General features: G+C 37.6%; 1 protein-coding gene across 1 annotated transcript in view; it reads right to left on the reverse strand.

Moving 5' to 3' along the window:
- Positions 1-1,932: 1,932 nt before the first annotated feature.
- The window catches only part of Slc44a1 (solute carrier family 44 member 1), a 185,292-nt gene continuing 164,865 nt past the window's right edge, over positions 1,933-22,359 (reverse strand). The window contains exon 16 of the mRNA XM_076845732.2: positions 1,933-3,462. Within this exon, the coding sequence (XP_076701847.1) occupies positions 3,448-3,462 (15 nt within the window). The 3' untranslated portion in view covers positions 1,933-3,447. The remainder of the gene's footprint in view (positions 3,463-22,359) is intronic.

Here is a 22,359-nt window from a genome sequence, read left to right on the forward strand (position 1 = left end):
ATTTGCTTAGAGCTGTCATTGGGGGCGAGGGGGTATGGGCACTAGAAGGGTAACTGGTAGAGATAACTTTTAACATCTTTCTGAACCTTGAGGTTCCATTATTTTTCCAACTTCAGGTCAATAAACATTTATTTCCTTTCAGACTTGACCATGTAATTGTACTCACCTTTGGAAGGCTCTCTAGATTTCTTCTCCTCACCCTCACTCCGTTGGAAGAGGCCCCACTGCTTCCTGGAGAAGGGCCTGAGAGGGCCAGTTCACTAAACCCTAGCTATTAGGATTTTACTGTGTCATAACATCATGCATGATGGCCTGTTTATTCTAGACACTGGGGACACTGAGATGAGTAAGCTCTGGGAGGCTCAGAGATTTCTAACATATTCTACTTAGGCCTTAGACACACCTCTGGACTTACCATGTTCAGAGGATGATCATGAATAAAGTAAATTAAATCTGTCAATCTCCTCATGAAAGGAAATCCACCCAGGATGCTGGCCAGAAGCCAGATCCCTCCAACTCAGAAAAACAGGCTCCCTATTGGATCATTGCTCAGATGCCCCTCTCCTTTTTCCTATTCTCTAAAATGTTAGAGGTCTGGGGAGATAAAGGGCCAGAGTGCATGCTTCACTGCACTTACTGGGTGAGACCCAGACTCTGATGCCAGGGTGTTTGAATTCAAATCCCAAGTCTACTTTCTGACTGTGTGGCCTTCAGCAAATTCTTAACTTCTTCATACCTCATTCTCTCATAAAATGAGTGTATTAAAAGTGTCCATTTGATATGATTACTATGAGAATAAATGACTTAATATATATAAAGTTCTTAGACTAATGCCAGACATACAGAAAATGTGCAATATGTGTTAAATATCTATTGTTATTTTCTGGAGTAAACCACTCTCCTAAATACATAGCACCAGGAAATAATAGTGTCTGTGTGTTCTTTGATACTGCACTGCCTTCGCTGTCAGGTTGAGATGGTTCTATATCAGCACTTCCTGGGAAATTAAGCCTCTTGAAATCCCTCTCTCATTCTGAAGGTCAATCTGTACTTTTCCATGACAAAACAGTCAGAGGCAGAAAGGTGACAGGACGAACTATAAGGGCAAGATAGACAGGGTGTAATATTCTTTGATTAGAAAATGTAGCCCATTTCCGCCCATCTCATAGGCTACACCTTGACCTAGCAGCAGACAGGAAGGGAAATAGGATCCTTTCCAAGCCGAGGTAGAAAATGATGAGAGAACAATTCCAAGCAATGAAAGTAGGAGATGAAATTAATTGAATGGAGAGAGAAGCCTTCAATGGCCAAATGCTGGGGAAGTGTTAGGAAAACTTTAGAACATATATGAGATGGAAAAGTCTGCAGACATAAAAAGTTATCTTTATAGAAAACACATAGCAACGTGAGAGAAAGCTCATGATATTACAATTTTAAAAACAGCTAGAATTTTTTAAAAAATACAATGGACAACATCTGTAGAAACTGATTAATACATTCATAATTTTCTTTTGGCTTAGATCAGGTATCAGGTGTGAAATCTAAGCTTAGTTTCATGTTATCAAATATAGCATTGCTGCGGTCTGAATATTTATGTCAAAATTCACTTGTTGAAATCCTAACCCACAAAATGACGCTATTAAGAGTCTTTGTGAGGTGATTAGGTCATGGGGGTGGAGCCCTGAAGAATGGGATGGAAAGAAAGGAAGCCCCAGGAGGACCCTGGCTCTCTCCAGCACGTGAGGTGCAATAAGAAGGTACTGTCTATGAATCAGAGAACAGGGCCTGACCAGACACTGAATCTGCTGCCAGCACTTTGATCTAGCTCTTCCAGGTGTCCAGAACTGCGAGAAATAAGCTTCTGTTGTTTATGAACTACACAGTCTATGTTATCATGGAATAGCAGCTTAAACAGACTAGGACAAACACCTGTAAGTATGTATTTGTATTTATTCTTCTGTTTTTCATAAAAATGAATCGATGACAAGTTGGCTTTGAAATATATAAATTTACATATTAAATTTAAATTAATTTGGCATGATTTCCTCACGGTTAAAAAGAAAAGTGGGGGAGCGGGGGTTGAGAAAAGAGATTAGTAGAGATCAGACTATCATGGTCTTTGAATTCCTGACCAAGGCGCTGGGATTTGAGCAAGTAGTATGTGGGAAGCCACTTACATGTTTATGAACCAAAAGTTATTTTAGGATACAATTTGGCAGGAGGAATAGGAAGGAAGTGAGTGGGAGGATCTGGGATGAAGAGTTTAGGGGGACCAGGAGGCCCAGGTCCCTCCCTAGCCCCTTCCTTTCCCTGGTTAGATCCTTATAGCTCACAACCCCCACTCCACCACCGCTACCACCACATCCATTAGAATATAGGGATTATCTAAGCATCATAAATTTTTAAATAGTTTTCAGTCAAATGGAAAAAATAAGAAAAAGGTCTTAATGAAAATGGATGACTTTCTTCCAAAATCATTAAATTGGGAATTGGTAAAGTTTTTCTGAAAGGGCTATATAGTAAATATTTTATTCATGGTCTCTATTATAATTATGCAACTCTGCCACTATAGAAGACAGTAGCCATAAGCAGTATATAAGGGATTGGGTGTGGCTGTGTTCCCATAAAACTTTATTTACAAAAATAGATTGGGGGCTGGATTTGACTCAAGCCATAAAAGAACATTAAGAATTATTTTGTTTAGAATATCACTCTGTGATTCTTGTGCACCTCTACTGTCTCACTGATGCTCCCTTGAAGACACTTCTCACATACATCCATCACCATCCCCACCCTTACTCAGAGAGGAAGTGATACCTGTGATGGTATTGTAGAGTAATTTTCTCTGAAACAATAATGAGTAAAGCAGAGTGTTAAAGTGTAGGAGCCTTGATTTGAATACTAACCCTGGCAACCTTGTGATCTTACCATAGCACACAAACTCTCTGAGCCTCCATTTCCTTATGGGCAAAATGAAAATAATAGGCACAAATTTACAGAGCTGTTGTAAGGACTAAATGTATGTAGTGCACTCATCCTAATGCTTGGCCTGGAAGAGGCCCTGAATAAATAATAGCTGTTAACCCACATCAGCTCTATAAATAGTAGAGTCAAAGAGGACAGACCCAGCCTGCACCAAGAGAATTCCCTTGCAGATGCAGACTGTAGCAGTACTGGCACTAGATGGAATCTAGTGGAATCTAGAATGGAATCTCTAAACATGCACAAGATTAGAAGAGAAGTTTGAAGACACTGCTGCAAGACAGATTATTACCAAAGCTTCTGGTTAATCATTTATTAGACTGCCCCACTGCAGCAAATCCACTTGGCTGTTCATGGCTGGGGAACCTTGTCGCATGCCTCTGTTCAAGTAATAAGATCCTGCTCTTCATCCTCAGACGCTCCACAGCTGCTGAGTGGGAGAACCTTCCGGTCTCATGAACCCAGTCATCTTCTCTTTAGCTGAAAACAAACACATCAAGCAAATGAATGCTTCTCTCCTAGGGGGACATGACAATGAGAATCAATCAGTAACCAGAAATAATGTGGGATAATCTTTAGACATTACAAAATATAAGAAGGCTAAATGCACACACATACACACATACATACCCAGATTAACAAATAAAAGGAATATCTGAGAGAGCCTGGGTTCAAGGCTTGATACTACTTCCTTATCAGCTGTGTATTGGTGGTCAAGGTATTTAACATCTGTGTCTACACTTCCCCAGGTATAAAACGAAGATAATCATGGTATGTTCCTTTAAGGATTAAATGCACAATGCCTGACACGTGGTAAGGAATGCTAGCGCCAGGTTTATCAGTATTGGTATCAGCATTATTCTTTAACAAAGAGATTTTTAGAGGCTGAACTATGAATTAAATTTGAAGCTATTCTGAAGATTCTGTGGTACTCTCAAAGATCCAAACGAAACTTTGGGTTTTTCACTCCTGTAATTCAGTTAGCCGTGGGACAAGTCAGACCAGGATAATGGGTGTTCCCATAGTTAAGGTCAATTCATGGAACAGTGACTGAGTAAACTAACTGAAGATAATAATGATACTGTGGTTTTGCAGAAGGATATCCTGAATCTTAGGAAATACACATTGAAGTATTTAGAATGGAAGGGTCACGATGTATGTACATTCTGCTCAAGTGATTCAAAAGTGGGGGAGGGGTAGGCAGAGAGAGATGGGAAAAGAAGATGCAAATGAAATAAAATGAATGTTTAACAATAGGTGTGACTCTATATCACCTGGTGTTCTGTGAACCATTCTTATTTAACAGCTTTTTTATAAGTTTGAGATAATTTTCTTTTAATGATAATTTTCTTTTTTAAAATAACTTGTTAAAAAACTCATTAGGATGGGTTAATAATGAAAGAAGTGTAGACTCAGCTTGACTTTCAAGTAAGCATGGGGCCACTGCAGGACAAGAGGTGACCAGATAGGTCTGACCAGGCAGTGCCAGGAGAGCTCAGACATGGAACAAGAGAATATGAAGTAGTTCAGTGATTCAATTATCTAATGATGTCAGGCTAAAATCTCCAGAGGCATCCGTCTCCACAACAGGCTCTGTTTATTCAGGGTTAATGTTGAAATTTTATTTTTAAATTCCACGTACTGCCTCTTTGCTGATCCTCCTACCTCAGATTTCTTTCCAACATCATTCCATTTGGCAAACTGCAGATAGAATCAATCCCTAACCCGCTGCTTTTACTATATCAGTTCCTCACCAAGGACATTACAATGATTTCCTATTTTCTACAATACCTCATCTAAATGGTGCTATGTTATTAGTTTCATGTTTGATAATTTTACATATTTTGACTTGCAGTTTCAACTTTTATGATTTTTCCCCCGACCATTGAAGATAACAGGTACTATAATTAGACTGACATTCAATACTGGTTGTTGCTTAGTTAGGGTCACATGGCTGGACTCTAGGCTTATGCTAAAGTTGTGATTTGACTGAGATTGAGATAAAAGTTCTTTATTTTTTTTTAAATTTAAATAAACTTTTATTTTAGAATAGTTTTAGGCTTGCAGAAAATTTACAAAGATAATATAGAAAGCTCCCATGTACCCTACACATGGTTACTCCTGCTGTTAACTTTTGACATCACTAAGACAACTAGTGGACCAACAGTGTTGGAGAGCTGTTAACTGAGTTCCATACTTTATTCAGATTTCTTCAGTTTTCCACAATATCCTTTTCTGTTTCAGGCTCCCATCCAGAAGACCATATTACATCTAGCTTTCCTATTTTTCAATTTAAAAATATGTAAAAAACCAAATGCTACACTTAAAAATAAGACACTTTGATGCTCTATCTTTTCCTCTTCCAATGAACATGAAAAAATTCACAACATACTCCAGCTCATCCCAAGGAATGATTAGAACACTCATTTCCAGGATTTCTGAGTTTTCTTTGGGTCAGTCTCTTTGAGAGTTCAAAGTCTCTTCCTGGACTCGAAGTCCAAGGCTACATGTAATGAGCTGGTCCAAGACAGTTTTATTTCCTATAGAGTATAAAAGACTTCTGTACACAGCAATTCATATGGAGATTCCTGGAATCTCTTATTTGACACAAACACTCAGCGCTAAAATGAGCATTCACTAATCACCTAAGGAAAGTACTTCAGTAACATCCCTTCAGGCATGATTCATACCTCAGGGGCCAGGAATAGTAAAATGCGCCCTCTGGGAACTATGGCATCAACTGCCTTCATACTGCCAGTGACTTTTCTCTGATTTGGTCACAGGCAGGCATTTTATTCACCTGCTTAGAGATTCAGAGAGCTAATTAACAGATGAGGTCTAATCGGCTTTTCTAGCCTCTGATTCTGGATCTGCATGCCTTCTCATATCCGCCTGTTTCTCTGCATGGCTAGAATAAGTTCAACTCACCAAGTGACCCTGTTTCTCCTACCAGAAGTGGGGAATCAAATATAAAATCCTGTAAAGGATGAAGAGATACACAGCTTTCAGAAAAATTTAAATGTTTTTTAAAGTGGCAACAACTTTTTCCAAATGAAATACTTGCTATAAAATTTTAAACAGGCAATATAGGACTTTCATCAATTCTATGTTTTGATGCTTCCACCAAGTATTTGAAAACACAATACAATTCAAGGGCTTTTTGAAAAAAGAAAAAAAATGTATTCATAAGTGTACCATCCCCACACTTATTTTCAGTCTTATGACTTCTTGTTCATGTTTGGCTATACTATGCATTCTCTTTGCCTCACATTATCCTGTAAACCTATCCTACACTTCTATTTTCAATGTATTTTTAGTGTTCACATAATATTCCATTAAGTGTATGTATACTCATTTAAACATTTCAGTAAGTGCTGTATGAGGGCAAAGATAAGTGTCTTTTTTTTTTTTCCTCACCACTGTACGCTTAGCATTTAATGGAGGGAAAGTAGATATTCAGGACATAAGTGAATAAAAAGTGAACTTCAATGGCTTTGAATTCTTATTCTCATGTATTGTTTTTAATGTGTCCTACTTTTTTTGGTTACTTACTCTTTCTTGGCCACCTTTTGATTAAAAAACAAACAAACAGAAAACATTGATCAGTTTTCTTTGATTGTGATCTTGGTATGACGGGTACAATTCCATGGAAATCCTTTGCATATCTGAAATGTCTTTGTCCTACCCTCACATGTATTGCATAGCTTGGATAGATAGAGAATTCTGTGATGGAAATTATGTCCCCTCAGAAATGTGAAGGCAACATCCCAGGACTCTTTCGAGAAAGCCAATGTCATTCTGACTCTTAATACTTTTGTTGTATGTAACATCCCCTGCTCACACAGCACCATCACCCTTCTCACTGTCTCCGTCTTCCTGGAAGGTTTGCCCAGGTGTTTTGAGATAACTTGATGACACAATTGGTATGGGTCTGTATTCACCTATTCGTCTAGGCAATCAGTAGGCATTTTTTTTTTATTTTTTATTTTTTTAGAGAGAGAGAGAAAGAGAGAGAGAAAGAGAATTTTTTAATATTTATTTTTCAGTTTTCAGTGGACACAACATCTTTATTTTATTTTTATGTGGTGCTGAGGATGGAACCCAGTGCCCCACGCATGCCAGGCGAGTGCGTTACCACTTGAGCCGCATCCCCAGCCCAGGCTTTTTTTTTTTTTTAATATCTATTTTTTAGTTGTAGTTGGACTCAATATCTTTACTTTATTTATTTTTATGTGGTGCTGAGGATTGAACCCAGGGCCTCATCAGTGGCCATTTTTAATCTAGAAGTTCATGTCTTTTACTTATGAAAGCTTCCCTTTTTCTGAATTACATCTCCTAGATTCTCCAATTTCTTCTTGCTTCTCCTGTGCTGCCTCTTATATCCTCCACCTCTTCATGCCCCTCCTCCTTGTTTTGATGGTGAATCACTTGGAATGGATCTCCAACTTCATCTTTTCCATCTTTCTGAGACATTTCATCAAATTCATCTTCCAAACCTTCTCATGAGCCTTACATTTTTTTCCGTTTTAATTTTTGAGTTGTAGAAGAACTCAATACCTTAAGTTCACTTATTTATTTTTATGTGGTGCTGAGGATGGAACCCAGTGCCTCACACCTGTTAGGCAAGTGCTCTACCACTGAGCTACAGCCCCAGTCCCTAATTTTTAATTTTTGAGAGCTCCTTTTTGTTTTCAGAATCTTCCTCTCAAATAGCCAAGTATTTTCATGGATACAATCTTTCCCACTAGTGGAATTAGTGATTTTTAGAAACATTTTCTTTACCTTGCAATCTATTTCCCCCAAGTTGTTTTATTCTTCTTTTCTTCTTTGTTTTGGTCTTTCATAGTAGAGACTTGCCTCAAGGATCTGGTCGTTTTTATTTAAGAACAGGACCACTAAAATTAACCGGAAGTTTTTTAATTGTAGGTAAATTTGGTCGTTGAAATAGTTCCCTACAGGTGATATGACTGAGTCTTAATTGGAGCCCCCGCCCTACCCCATACACCTATTTTGGTGTTTTCTTGGGCTAGTCAGATTCTCCAGAGAATGATTTCCTAGTCTCCCACTTATTGGGTAAAGATATCATTGCTAGACTTCTGGAAAGTGGGAGTGGGAGAAGGCCTCTTCTACTTTCAGACTTCCACTTAATCCCCTTGACGTAATATGGTCCCCTATTTCTGATGCCTCCGCAAGTCCTACTTTATCCTCTTTAGAGAGTACTCTCTAATCTGCTGAAGATGACAAGTGTCATTTGCCTGATTGTACAGAATAGGGGTATGGTAGCTAGAAAATGATTTTTTAATGCTTTTTTAAAAATGCTTTTAAAAGTTTTGTTATAGCTTAAACACAGTAAAAACACAAAATCTATGGCTCTTCCAGGCTCTCTGGTACCAGTACACAGGAAAAAAGAGATCAATCTTGGGTTGTTACAGCAGCCCATATGTCAACATAGCTTTGGTCTCTAAAGACAGAAAGACAGTTTTCAGTCCAGGAAATCATTTGTTTTCGTACCCCTTGTTATAGCCTGCTTGTTAACAAACTAATGTCATTTTAGGTAAGTCTTCTGCACTTTAGGTAAGTTTTATGCAATTCCCCATCTCTAATCTTCTACAAAGCAGAATAAAAAAACAGCATTTTATTATACACCAATAATGTTTATTATCTTTAACAAGGAGTGGCCTAAAGAGATCTTTGGCCTACTAGTTAATTATTGACAAAGAGAAGGGCTGTAAATTAACCATTCCAAAACTAGAGCCACTATTGTTCTGGACCTCTAAAAAAAACAAAAGTAATTTCATATAATCAATTTACTATTTTGGTAACTTGTTGCAAATTGTTTATGTTGGAAGTATGCAAGGAAATAAAAATCCTTAAATCAAAGCTGCTTTATCATGTGCATCACAGACAGGTAAGTCTTCTGCAATTTAGGTAAGTTTTATGCAATTCCCCACCTCAAACCTTCTACAAAGCAGAACTGAAAGACAGCATTCAATAATATTTCCTCAGATGAATTTAAGGATGATGGATCTACAGGGTTATTCCTACCCTAAAATTACTAGGTTTTGAATTCTTTTAGTCAGGCTCAATGGACTTGAATTTGGACTTGTATTTAAAGAGTATTTTAGAGCTCCATCTTCTTTTCAGGTGAATATCCTTTAGAGTCCTCACGTCTCAGAGGAGGTCAATCTCCTCCCCATACCAGTAAACAAGGAACAAGCATGAACTGGTGTAACAGTATAATTTTGGTGCTTGTTAGAGAGTAAAATACACTCACTTCACTGCAGTATGTCAAGAATCCAGACAATAAATATAAAGCAATGAAATAGAACTGTGAGTCTAGAAATAAACCCATTCATCTGTGGTCAATTGGTTTTGACCTTGACAAGGGGGTCAAGACTATTAAATGGAAGAAAAAAAAATCTTTCAATAAAGGGTAATGGGAAACTGGATATTTACATGCAAAAGAAGAAAGTTGGGTACCTACCTCACTTTATATACACCATACATAAAATTAGCTCAAAAAGATCAAAGACATAAATACCCAGACTAAAACAATAAACTCTCAGAAGAAAATTTAGGATTAAAGCTTCATGACCTTGGATTGAACAATGTTTTCTTAGATATGAAAACAAAGGTGTAAGAACCCCAGGAAAAGATAAATAATTTGACTTAACCAAATTTAAAAGCTTTTATGCTTCAAAGAACACCATTAAAAGAACAAAAAGATAACCCACAAAATGGGAGAGAATACTTGAAAATCATATATCGGTTAAGGGTGTAGTGTCTAGAATAAGTAAAGAATATTTACACTCAACAAGAAGACAACCCAATTTAAAAAACAATAACAAAAAGGTCTTGAATAGACATTTATCCAAAGAACATTTAATAAATATATGACAAGGTACTTCATATCATTCCAAAACTAGAGCCACTGTTGTTCTGGACTTCTAAAAAAAATTGGTTATTAGGAAAACGCAAAGCCAAGCCACAAAAACATACCACTTCATAACTACTAGAAAGGACATGATAGAAAAGATGGGAAATAATACAAGTTGTCAAGGACATAGAGAAATTGAAATCCTACCCTTGCTATTTGCAGCTGCTGTGTAAAACAATTTGGCAGTTCCTCAAAAGGTTAAACATAGAGTTACATCTGACCTAGCAATTCTACTCTTAGATATGTCCCCAAGAGAACTAAAATCACATATCTCACCAAAACTTACACATGAATGTTCATAGTATTATTATCCGTAATAGCTGAAAGATGCAAACAACTTGAAGTATCCATCAATTAATGAATAAAAAAACAAAATGTGGTGTATCATACAGTGGATTATTATTCAGCCATAAAGAAGAATAGACTACTGGTTTATACCACTGTATTCATCTGGATTTTGTTGCCAATAACACAATACCACAGACTGAATAAGTTTTCATGAAAGGAGTTTTATTTTGGCTCATGGTTCTGGAGGTCCAGGTTGAGGGACCACATCTGGTGATGGTTGTTGTCAGTCCACGACATCACATGGCAAGAGACAGAGAGTGTGTATATGTGTTTTGTCTCCTCTGATTTCTCTTTGCTTACAAGGCCCCTGATATTCAATCATGGGGGTTCCATCCTGACTACTTCATCTGATCCTAATCACCTTCCAAAGGCCCCATCTCCAAACATCATAGTCAGATCAACTCTCCTCTTTATCTTTCACAACGGGGGATTAATTTTCAACATATGAACCCTTGGGGGATACACTCAAACCATTCAAACCATTGCAGCTACAATATGGTTGAACTTTGAAAACGTTATACTAAGTGAAAGAAAACAGGCAACAACAACAACAAAAAGTCTATGTGCTCTGTAATTTCATTTTCATGAAATATTCAGAACAGGCAAATTTATAGAGAAATAAAGGAGGATTAGCAGTTGCCAGGTACTGGGTAAGGGAAATAGGCATTGACTGTTAAATGGCATAGGGTTACTTTTTTGGGTTGAGAATGTTCTGGAGTTAGTGGTCATGGTTGCACAGCTTTGTGAATGTGCCAAAAAAAATACAAGTTGTTCACTATAGAATGGTGCATTACTTCTCAATTTTTAAATACACTCTGAAAAACTTTAGTGAGAAAGTTTTTTGTCACTGATTTCCACATGACAAGACCTATAATTAGGATTTATACACATTAGAGGACACAAAAGACTTAAATACAATTAAAGGTAGCAAAGTTCTCCATGGGAAGAATAATAATTTCAAAAATTATTTTTCCATATTAATTGATATAATGAAGAGTCTTCTAAATTAAATTACAGAAATCTTCTTTGACAGGCAACAATAGTTAATAAGTGGTTTTATATATCAAAGGGTAATAGGTGCTAATGTAGAAACATAAAGGATATTAGCCTAGACGGGGAATGTAGTGATGGAGTTACTGAATTCTGTAAGTAGTTCGGGGAATACCTCTGGGATGGGCTACATTTGTGCTGAGCTCTGAAACAACTGAGGACAGATACCTGTGGAAGCAAGTTCACAGGCTGAGGTATGCCTAGTATAAATATGGAAAAGCCAGGGTCCCGGTTATCCTATGGCTAGAGCAGAACGAGTAGCAGGGAATGAGTTGAGAGCACTCATAGGCAGGTGGGTAGGAGATGAATCATGTGGAGACTTTGCATTTTGATCTCAGTGAGATGGCAAGCCTCTAGAGAGTTCTGAGCAGAGGAGTAATGAGACCCCTTTTGGGTTTTAAAGAATCACTCTGACTCTTGTGTTGTGAATAATGTGTAATGGGACAAAATTGGTACTACACGACAAATTACTAGACTGCTGAATTTTTTTTTAGGCAAGGGATAAAGGATGAAGGCAGTGGAGGAAGTGAGAAGTGATTGGGTTATGGATCTCTGTGGAAAAAACAGACTACTGCATTACCCGATGGGCGGAATAAGGGGTGTGAGAGAAAAAGTAAGGTTAAGGATGAACACAGGGTTTCATTGTCAGCAAACGGGAAGGCAGGGTGGCCAGTTACTGAGAGTAGAGTTTGGCTTGGGAATATTATGTCTGACATTCTTATTAAATCCAAGTGGAGACAGCAATAGGCAATTAGGAAGGCTTGAAGGGAATCTAAATTTCATCTGGAAACTAAGGGGCAAAAGTTGCTAAGTAAAAGTTCAAAATGTAAATGAATGCAGGGCATTGCCTTTACAGATGATGACGTGCAATCTAAAATTACGATAAATAAAATGGAAAAGAAAGAACAGAGATGGACGAAACAAGAGATACACCTTGAAACAGTTCCTCAGGTCCTCTCTGCACTTGCAGCTTTAAGTGCTGATGTTTTTGCTATTTTCGATAAGCCCTAAATCTTGGATGCTGACTCATAACCTTGTTGAGATGAGCACTTTTTCCAATGGAAAATCTTGTTTTCCCTTGATGTACATAATCATTGTTCAAAAAATTAAATCAATGCAGACTACTATCTCTCCAAGTTTTGAGATAGTCTGACCTTAATATCCTTCCAGGTCTTTTTTCCAAGGCAAGATGTGAATTGTGTGCCCTGTGGATGTGGTTGTTTATAACTCAGCTGTGAGTGCACCAAGTGAAGGTCCACACTGTGGGGGTATGAATGCAGCTTTGTTTTAGTTTTCAATTATATTCCCAAGTAATTCACTAAAGATTTGAAGTGAATGCTTTTTACACCATTTGTAGAATAACTTTATTAATATCATAGTCACCGTCATAGCAGCTGATGTATACTCAATGTGATGTTTCCTGGGCAGCTCATTCCTTGCTAACTGCCCCACATGCATCCTTCAGTGGAACCGTTCCTAAAATCACCCTTTTATGGGTGGAAAAACTGAGGATGAAATGGACTGAGTAACTTGCTCACAACCGGAAAAAATCAGTAGTGCCAGGATCTGAACCCAGATGTGGCCAATCACAAAGCCCCAGCTCTTAATTGGTAGACTTCTTGGAATAATAAGAATTTACACCATATGATAAACCATCTCCACAGATCAACAGGGGAAGGGATAAAATTATTTAATAACTAGGCCTCACTCCTCATCATATGATCAATTATTTCCAGCTAATAACACACAAGGAAAGTGAAAGTAAGGGAAACGAAACTATTAAAAATACAATATAAATTCTTACCTTATTTTTAAAAAAGAAAAACTTTGCTGAGCTGAGGACACAGCTCAAAGGTAGAGTGGCTCGCCTAGTGTATATGAGGCCTGAGTCCAAGACCCAGCACTCCCGAAATAAATAAATAAAGAGAAGAAAAAAATTTAAAATAAGAGAAATATAGGTAAGTATTTTACTGATTTGAGGGTTAAGGAAGGATTTTGGAGTACGAAAAGGAGGGTTTGTTATGTTTTTAAAAATGAACATGTATTAATAATCATGTTAAAAATTATAACAAAAATAAGTGTCATCTAAAAGCCAATTTCTTTTTACCAAATAAGTCATTTAGATTCCAGGAACATATACTTAACAAAAGAGATACAGAGATAAAAATTTCTATACAAGGATAATCACTGTAGCAAAAACAACCCCTTAATTTTTTGAGGAAATTGCTAAATTCAATAATAGGGGAATGACTGAATAAAATAAAGAACATTTTAATGAAAAATATTATAAATCTATGAGTCCTGATTTCAAGGAACTCTTAATACTAACATGAGAAATCTCTCACATATTAGGTTTATTAAGGAAACAGAAGATAGAAATTTTTTAATATATTTTATTTCCTGTAACTTTTTATGTTTAGCATTTCCCGAATTAAGCAAGAGATACTAGGCAGATACACACATGAAGGAATTATAACAGAGCATGAAAATAATTATTATTTGGCAATTATAAGAAAATGACTATTTTGGGGGGGCTGGGGTTGTGGCTCATTGGTAGAGCGCTCGCCTAGCATGTGCGAAGCACTGGTTCAATCCTTAGCACCACATAAAAATAAATAAATAAAATAAATAAATAAATTAGTATTTTTTTTTAGCTGTCCAACTACAGCTTAAAAAACAAAAAAAGAATGACTATTTTTTTACATGTATATTTTGGGCTTTCTCTCTCTGTCTCTCTCATTCTTTCTTTCTTTCAAGACAGGGTCTTGCTAAATTGCTAAGGGTTTTGCTCAATTCCTGAGGCTGGCTTTGAGTTTGCATTTCTCCTGCCTCAGCCTCATGAGCCACTGGGATTATAGATGTTTGTCACCACATCTGCCTTTGGGTTGTATTTTTAAATTTATTGTTGTGATTGTTAATTTTTATTATCCACAATGAACTAAGTGATTTTCTAAATCCATCCATCCATTTATTTATTTATATTAGATCTTTATGGTTATACATAGTAATTGGGTTCATCCTGACAAACACAGACATGCATGGTACATTTATTTCTGTATAGTCATTTTATTTACTTATTCATTTATTTACTTATTTGTCAATCTATCCATATAATAATTCATGTAAGAAGATTGAGTTTGAATTGGGCTGTGGCAGATAATAAATATGACTTTGACAAATTATCACTCTTCTCTAGCCTCTTTTCTCATCCACAAAATGGAAAGAGTAATACCTGATCTGCAAGAGTACATGATGTAATGTACACAAAAACTCTGCATGATGACTCACTGTTAAAAGGCATTCAAGAAATAGCAGTTGGTATTATTTGATTATTGTTAGTTTTTAAAGTGGAAAAAGATTTAAGAAGCAAAGAAGTGGGCTGGGGATGTGGCTCAAGTGGTAGTGCGCTCGCCTGGCATGCGTGTGGTCTGGGTTCGATCCTCAGCACCACATACAAACAAAGATGTTGTGTCCGCCGAAAACTAAAAAATAAATATTAAAAAAATTCTCTCTCTCTTAAAAAAAAAAAAAAAAAGCAAAGAAATAGTGAGGTACTGAAAATTTGTGGTCAGGAGGATTATCTTTAAATAATGTCAAAACAAGAGCTATAAAATATGTTACATTTTTGTAACCTAAAGTGAGTGCCAGTGTCAACGTATATCAAAGATCAAACCCCAAACCAAACACTGTTAGGAATAATGCAATGCTCTGGGTAACCCCAGCAGTGTCCAAAGATGTTTAGTAACTCTCACATTGCCACCTTGTGGAATTAGTGACACATTACATATCCCACGGAGATTTTATTTTGAAGCAAAATATATAGAAAGGCTAAATTATACAAATATTCATGTTAAAGATAGTATTTAATACAGCAAGATCATATGTAAATCGATCAAGCCCATATTCATTTTTTTAAAGTAATTTTCTTTCAATATAGAAAGTGGTTTTATAGGAAGTTGGCAAATAAAGATAATCACCATAATCCTATCATTGCAATAACATCATTTAAAAATTATTTTTATTTCATCCCATTTTATTTTTAAGTTAATATAATATTGTTAGAATTTTTCATGCTATTGAATTCTTCATAGTGATTTTTGATGACTGTATGACACTGTATTGAATGGATGTGCCAGACCTTGACTCAATAGTCCCTTAATGTTGGACATCTAGACTGCTTCCAACAAAAAGGACCCTATGATAGTTACTGTTTAGGTAGATATTAATCTACTTAGTTTTAAAATTAAAATGTATGGGGCTGGGGATGTGACTCAAGCGGTAGCGCGCTCGCCTGGCATGCGTGCGGCCCGGGTTCGATCCTCAGCACCACATACAAAACAAAGATGTTGTGTCCGCCAATAACTAAAAAATAAATATTAAAATTCTCTCTCTCTCTCTCTCTCTCCCTCACTCTCTCTTTAAAAAAATAAATAAAATAAAATTAATATGTGTGATTACAAAGATAATGTGTTATTAGTATTTTAAAAGATAAGCAAAAATAAGAAAACAAACTATAGTCACAGTTTCCCAACCCAGATAACTACTTTAACACCCTGAAGATATTTTACAACGTATAGAGTACATGTTGACTTTGTTTTATACTGGGGACTGAACACAGGGCCTTGTTCATGCTAAGCAAGTGTTCCACCACAGAGCTACACCCTCAGCCCTTTTTATTTTATTTTGAAACAGCTTCTCACTAAGTTGCCCAGGCTGGTCTTGAACTTGTGATCCTCTTGCCTCAGTCTCCCAAGTAGCTGGGATTATAGGTGTGCACCACCACATCTGGTTTATGTTGACATCTTAAAACAAAAGTTGGATTATATTACTAGAACATGCCTTTTTCACTTTAAATTATATCACATATAACTTTTTGTCAGTTATGTCTATTGAAAGCATTATTTATTGACTAAATCATATTTCATTATATAGATTGAATATTTTCTTTCACTACTGGGGGTTGAACCCAGGACCTTGGGTGTTAGATGATCACTCTACCACTGAGCTATATCCCCAGCTCCAGTCCTTGTTATCTAGATTAGTTAATGCACACACAAAATGATGCAGTGCACAGTACTAAGCTCTGATTTATACATTGTTGAACATGGTGTTTACAATATGATGGGGGAAATAGGCATTATATAAATAAACAGGGAAAAATACATCAGCATAAATTTTGATTAAACACCATGAAGAAAACAGGATACTATGAGAGAAAATAACAGGGATATACAAGTTGGTTGCAGAAGGTCTGAGGGAAAAGAGGAAATTGGGACTTGGAGCATGAAGAACTGTAAGAACATTCTAGATAGAGGATGCAGCATATTTGAAAGACCTCAGGTAGAAAAATTCTTAGTAAGTATTGAAACTAAAAGATGGTCACTGTGGATACCATGGTGAGGCTGGGACAGGAGAAGCTGAAGGCCTTCTGTGCCTTCGTAAGGTGTATTATATTTAATCTGTGGGAGTAACATAATGAATGATGGTTTAGAAAGCTCACTCACCTGTTATGTGTTGGAGAATGGAGTGAGAGTGGTGGTGGGGAGACTAGTTAGGCGAATACTGCAATAATCCAAATGAGATGATGGGGGAATGAATCAGGGTAGACATAATGGATAACTCAAGATATAAAGGAGTCATATCTTACATTGGAGGGGGGAAGTTGGTTAGTCCTAATAGTTAGCAGTGGATACTGCATCAAGATGGCTGCTAATATTTATGGGCTCTGAGGTAAGAGGAAAAATAGAAGACCCCACCCCTATTCTCTCCTCACCCCTTGCTCTAGCCCACACGGTGAGAGGTCTCACTTGTGGACACCTGAGCCCTCAGATCCATGCTTTATCCATATCACCTACCCTAGCCACAGCTAGATATGCTCAGGAGGAAGTTCCTAAGAGACCCATTCATGCCTTGTCTGGGGGTGGGGGAAATTCTAGGATCCTGGGCTTCTGGAATGTGAACTTAGGCTTTGGGTGGGCACATTCCCTAGCCCCATGTGTATAATTAGCTATGTGTATAATTCATAAATGAATTTTATATTTAGACTTGGGTCCCATTCTCAAGATATCTCTTCTTGCCCATGGAAGGAGATTGAAAAGAAGAGGACAAGAGCAGAGATCCTACTGTTCAGGATCTAGAGGTGGGTACTGATTGCAGCTCATTAACATTAGATGTGAAAAATATCTTGAGTCATCCATGCAGTATTGCACATATGTTGAATATATATGAACCGATATCATTGTTTTCTTTTTCTCTATGGCTCTCAGTTCAATTTAACCTACCATGTATTTGGTGGAGTCAACTTCCTCTTAACTGGCTACTTGGACAACGTGTTTCCTTCTGTATCCCCAATAAGCGAACCCTTACAATTAGTAATACCTTCTTTATGTGGTCTTTTAGGCTTGGTGGCATTTAATGCCCACTTTAATACATCTGTATCTTCCTGTATACTTTGGAGAATGATAAGACTTGGAATGACATGTTGAAAAAGACAGGGAGAAATTTAAGAATAAATTTACTTTTCCAGTTTGAGCAGTTTGTTCAATAGTGGTACTATTTGCTCAGATGGAAAAAGCTGGAGTAGATGGAACACAACTCATTCATCCAGTTTCCTATTCTTGGACACTTAGGTTGTTTGTGTTATTTTATAACTAGGAAAAATACTCTGATTTGTAGCAAAATCACATCACTAATTTCTAAACAGTTTCTGGGTAAAGAACAGGAGTGCCAAATGACTCTTTTTTTAAAAAAAATATTTATATTTTCTAGTTGTCAATCGACCTTTATTTTGTTTATTTATATGCAGTGCTAAGAATCAAACCCAGTGCCTCGTATATGCCAGGCAAGCACTCCTACCACTGAACAACAACCCCAGCCCACCAAATGACTTTTAAAGGAGCGGTTAACATTAAGCTAATGCTAATATTGGGATAGATTTGAATATTTGAGTTCAAACTCTCCATTGTTCCCACTTCCCTTCTATCCTATGTTTTCTTTGACCATTCAAAAATAAAACTTTTGTTAAGTACTTACTATATCTTATACAAGGTCTGACATAAATCTACCTTTGCTCCTTGTTGGGAGATGACTGGGGAAAAGAAAGAGCTGCATCAGACTGAAGTTTTGAATTTGGATAACTTGGATATCTGACCCATAAACTTGTTTGACATTGAATATCAGGCCAAAATTTAAAAAAAAACTGATTTTTTTTTTCTTCATTCAGGTTGGTGATGTCACTCTAAGAATTTAAAAGAAATAAAATGCTCACTTTTGAGGACGCTGAGATTAGGCTTTGCCCCAAACAATTTTGATTTAGAGGGTACCATTTTATAGTAAGTCTTTAGAACATTATGCAAATTTTGTCCCTTAACCAATGACCACGTCAACTTGCCAGTTCATGAGACAGGACTGCTCTATTCAGGGGTCTGTCTCATGGCTCCTGATAGAGAAGGATGGAGCAATTCCAAAATTTTGAGACCCAAGGTCAAGGCAGGAGTCCTTCAGCGTGAGGGTCCTTTTTGGCACAGTAGCACAAGCTCCTAACCCTTTATTTGAGAGTAAATTTTATACTTCTTGACTTGAGTACCTAATTTGCCAGCTGTTAACTCCAACCTTGAGGAAAAGAAGGAATGAGCAGACTTCTTTACCTTTGTAACTCGGGAGAGTCCAGCCTAACTACAGTATTGCTCTGCTCTCACTGGTGCTTAGTGGAAGACGTGAGCATGAACAGCAAGCACCATGTTTACTGCTCTCAGGAGTCCAAAGTCATGGGAAGACTTAGACCTTTGCAATGCTGGAAAATAATGACAGTGCATCCATGTGTTCAAAGAATCGAAAGAAGATTCCTGGAGTATTGTGAACCTAATGCAAGACTTGATTATGAGGGTTGCTGCTACTCTAAACATATCTATCTGTTGTGCAAGCTCCTGTGATCAAGAAAGGCTACAGTTAATGACTGGGGCTGTAATGCTTACTTAAGTAATTTCTTGGGTCTCTGAGTTGTGCTCCCGTTTTTAAAAATGGGAACAACTTTATGTCTTGTGATTCTTATAAGAATGTAAAGAGATAATTCACAAAAAGCCCTTACCATAGTACCGTTTTGCATATTTAGGACATGATAGCTGTTCCTGAAGCAATGTATGCTATTCCAGTAATCCAATTCATAACACAGTAATGCATTTTATCATATTGCATATTTGAAAACTAGAGGAACCATTTCCAAGTTATGTTTGTAATGAAAAAAACCCAGTACTTTTAAAGTGAAACACTTCTTAAAAGGCTTAACATCTGCCTTTTTAAAACTACCTGTTGAGCATCCCTCATCTGAAAATCTGAAATCCAAAATGCTGAGGACTGACATCATGTCACAAATGGAAAACTTCACATCTGACTTTATGTGATGGGTCACAGTCATAACTCAGGGACTCTAAAAACACTTTCAGGCAGGGCGTTGTGTGGTGTCCCTGTAATCTCAGCAATTCAGGATGCTGAGATAGGAGGGTCACAAGTTTGAGGCCAGCCTCCGGGAGTTAATGAGATCTTGTCTCAAAATAAAAAAAAAACGTGAAGGGCTGGAGAGGTAGCTTAGTAGTAGACTACTACCCCAGGGTTCAACCCTTCAATTCTCGCTTCCACAAAACCAAACAAGTTGCAGGCTATGTGTATAATTCATAAATGAAATGTATATTTAGACTTGGGTTTCCATTCCTGAGATATCTCATTAAGTATATGTGAATATTCCAAAATTTGGAGAATCTGAAATCTGAAACACTTGTTCTAAACATTTTAGATATAAGCTACTTAACCTAGATATGAAGTGGTTAAACCTTTGGAACTCTAGATATTTGTTAGTTTTTTCACAAAATTATACTGTAGATCTGCCGCTTTCTGAATGGGGTCTTGCAGAGCCTTGCTCAGTTGGCTACTGAAGCAACACAACAGCAGACCTATCTAGACCATTATTTTTAGATAAGCATGGCGTTGACTTGTAACGGACTCAATTTTCTGGCACTTTGTAGACTTCCAGAGTTTGAAAGTAAAAAAAAAAAAAAAAAAAGACATCTAAAAAAAGATGCTTGTTTCCCAGTAAAAGAAGAGTCTTTGTAACTTTCCTCATACCCCACCATGCATGTATGTCTCTGGGACAAATGAAAGAATGTTGTAATTTCAACTTTCCATGCCCAATAAGAGACCAACATTTTGTAAAAAAAAAAAAATAATAGTCACAGGTGACCCTGACATTTATTTAATCCAGTGTTCTAACCTTCTTCCTTCTTCCTAGGAATCCATTAAGAAGGAAAACAGGACATTTGGTCCTATCTTATCTCTTCCTGCCAAAATCCTGGGGTGCTATATGACAACAGAGTACATTCTGTCCAGATCAGGGGATTCTGGAATGGGCAGGGCTCTGCAGACCATGCATTTGTTCTGAATGATAGCCAACGAAAGAGACTCTGGCCAGTATATGAAGGGCTGAGGAACTGTATGGACGCCAGCTGCTCAGAGACAGAGCAAGGAGCTCTGTGTAGACATTCCCAGGCAGCACCTCTGCTCTCTCCCCATCAGAGCAGGCAGCCTGGAAGTGCTGCCTCCTAGGAGGACTTCCCAACTGGGAAAAAGCAGGAACGGCTAAGTTAATTTCTATTAAGAATTAATGCTTGGCTGTACCTGTAAGTCATGTGTTCCAAAGCAAACGAGAAGCTTCCCGGAGTGCAAGATGTTCAATCCTTCTAAATCCCAGACTGAGACCTGTGATCTACCCCAAGGCTTTTTCTCCTGATGTGCATTTCCTGCAAGATATTCTCTTTGTAAAAATTACAATGAAGGCACAATCCCTTTCCCACCCTGGGAGGCTTATTGAAACACTAAAATAAAAATGACTTTGGACATCCTTTAAAATCCTCGGAGTACAAACAAAGCAGGGAAATATTTCAGGATAATCATTATCCCCTCCCCACCCCCATATCAGGCACCAACTTTGTCTTGCAGCCGCCCATGGGTAGGTACTTCTATTTGCGTACTGCTATTCAGAAACACTAAAGCTTTGCCTAGTTTCCTACTGCATGTCGGTGCTAACACTAGGATTCTTCAGCTTGTGAATCTTTTTCTTTTGTGTCTTAGTCTTTTGTTGCTTGGCTCTATTTTCATTGTCATGTTTACTGCCAAAATTTTTTTCAGTCACAGTTTGCCAACATTTTGGCATTTCCAGGCTATTAAGAGTAGATAAATAGACTATGTGCGATGCGGACTGTCCCTCCAAGTGTTATCCCTCTAAGTCAAAGATTAACTTTGGACCAAACCTTTGAGAGTAATGTCCTTTAGGCTGCTGACTTAGCTAATGAGCAAGAAGCCACATTCTGTTAGGCAATATCTGCCAATAAGAAAGTCAGACCTTGGCAGGAGTGGCTGAGGCCCTCTCCTGATTTGGGGCTGGGCCAGTCAGGCAGAAGCTGCTTATCTGCGCAGATAGGACAGCCCAGCCCATAGGCCAGGAAATTCTGGCTTTGGGAATCACATCAGCGTTGAGGCTCACATCTGGTGAGCAAATATTGACAGTCCCCTTGTGTGGGGTGGGGTGGGGGACAGATTGGTTAATGACTGTCAGGTTCCATACCCGAAAGAGCTCAAAATCTTTACAGAGGGGTTGGGAGAGAAATTCTGTAAGTAAGAAGAGTGCTTTTATTTAATTAACCTGTTCTAGGAGTAAGCTCCACAGGACAGCACAGAACAGCATGAACTAGTGACCACTTATCACTGTTGCAGTCTGAGTCTGTGTGTTTCTGGGTCTTTTGATGACTCACTGGCATCAAGGGAAGAACAGGAAAAGAAGGGAAAGGAACTAACCTTTTTTGAGGACTATGTATGTTGGGCACTGGTGTCAGGATTTCACACACATTTTTCTCATTCAATCCTTAAGAGAAGGTATCATTAGTTCCTTTTGCCAGGTAAAGAAAGAGAGAAGTGACTTGTCAACATAATGGGGCAGGCAAGATCCAAATTCATGTCCATCAGATTCCGAATCCCATGCTTTTCCCACTAGACCA

This window comes from Callospermophilus lateralis, chromosome 2, assembly GCF_048772815.1.
Source record: "Callospermophilus lateralis isolate mCalLat2 chromosome 2, mCalLat2.hap1, whole genome shotgun sequence".
In the NCBI taxonomy this organism is placed as follows: Eukaryota; Metazoa; Chordata; class Mammalia; order Rodentia; family Sciuridae; genus Callospermophilus; species Callospermophilus lateralis.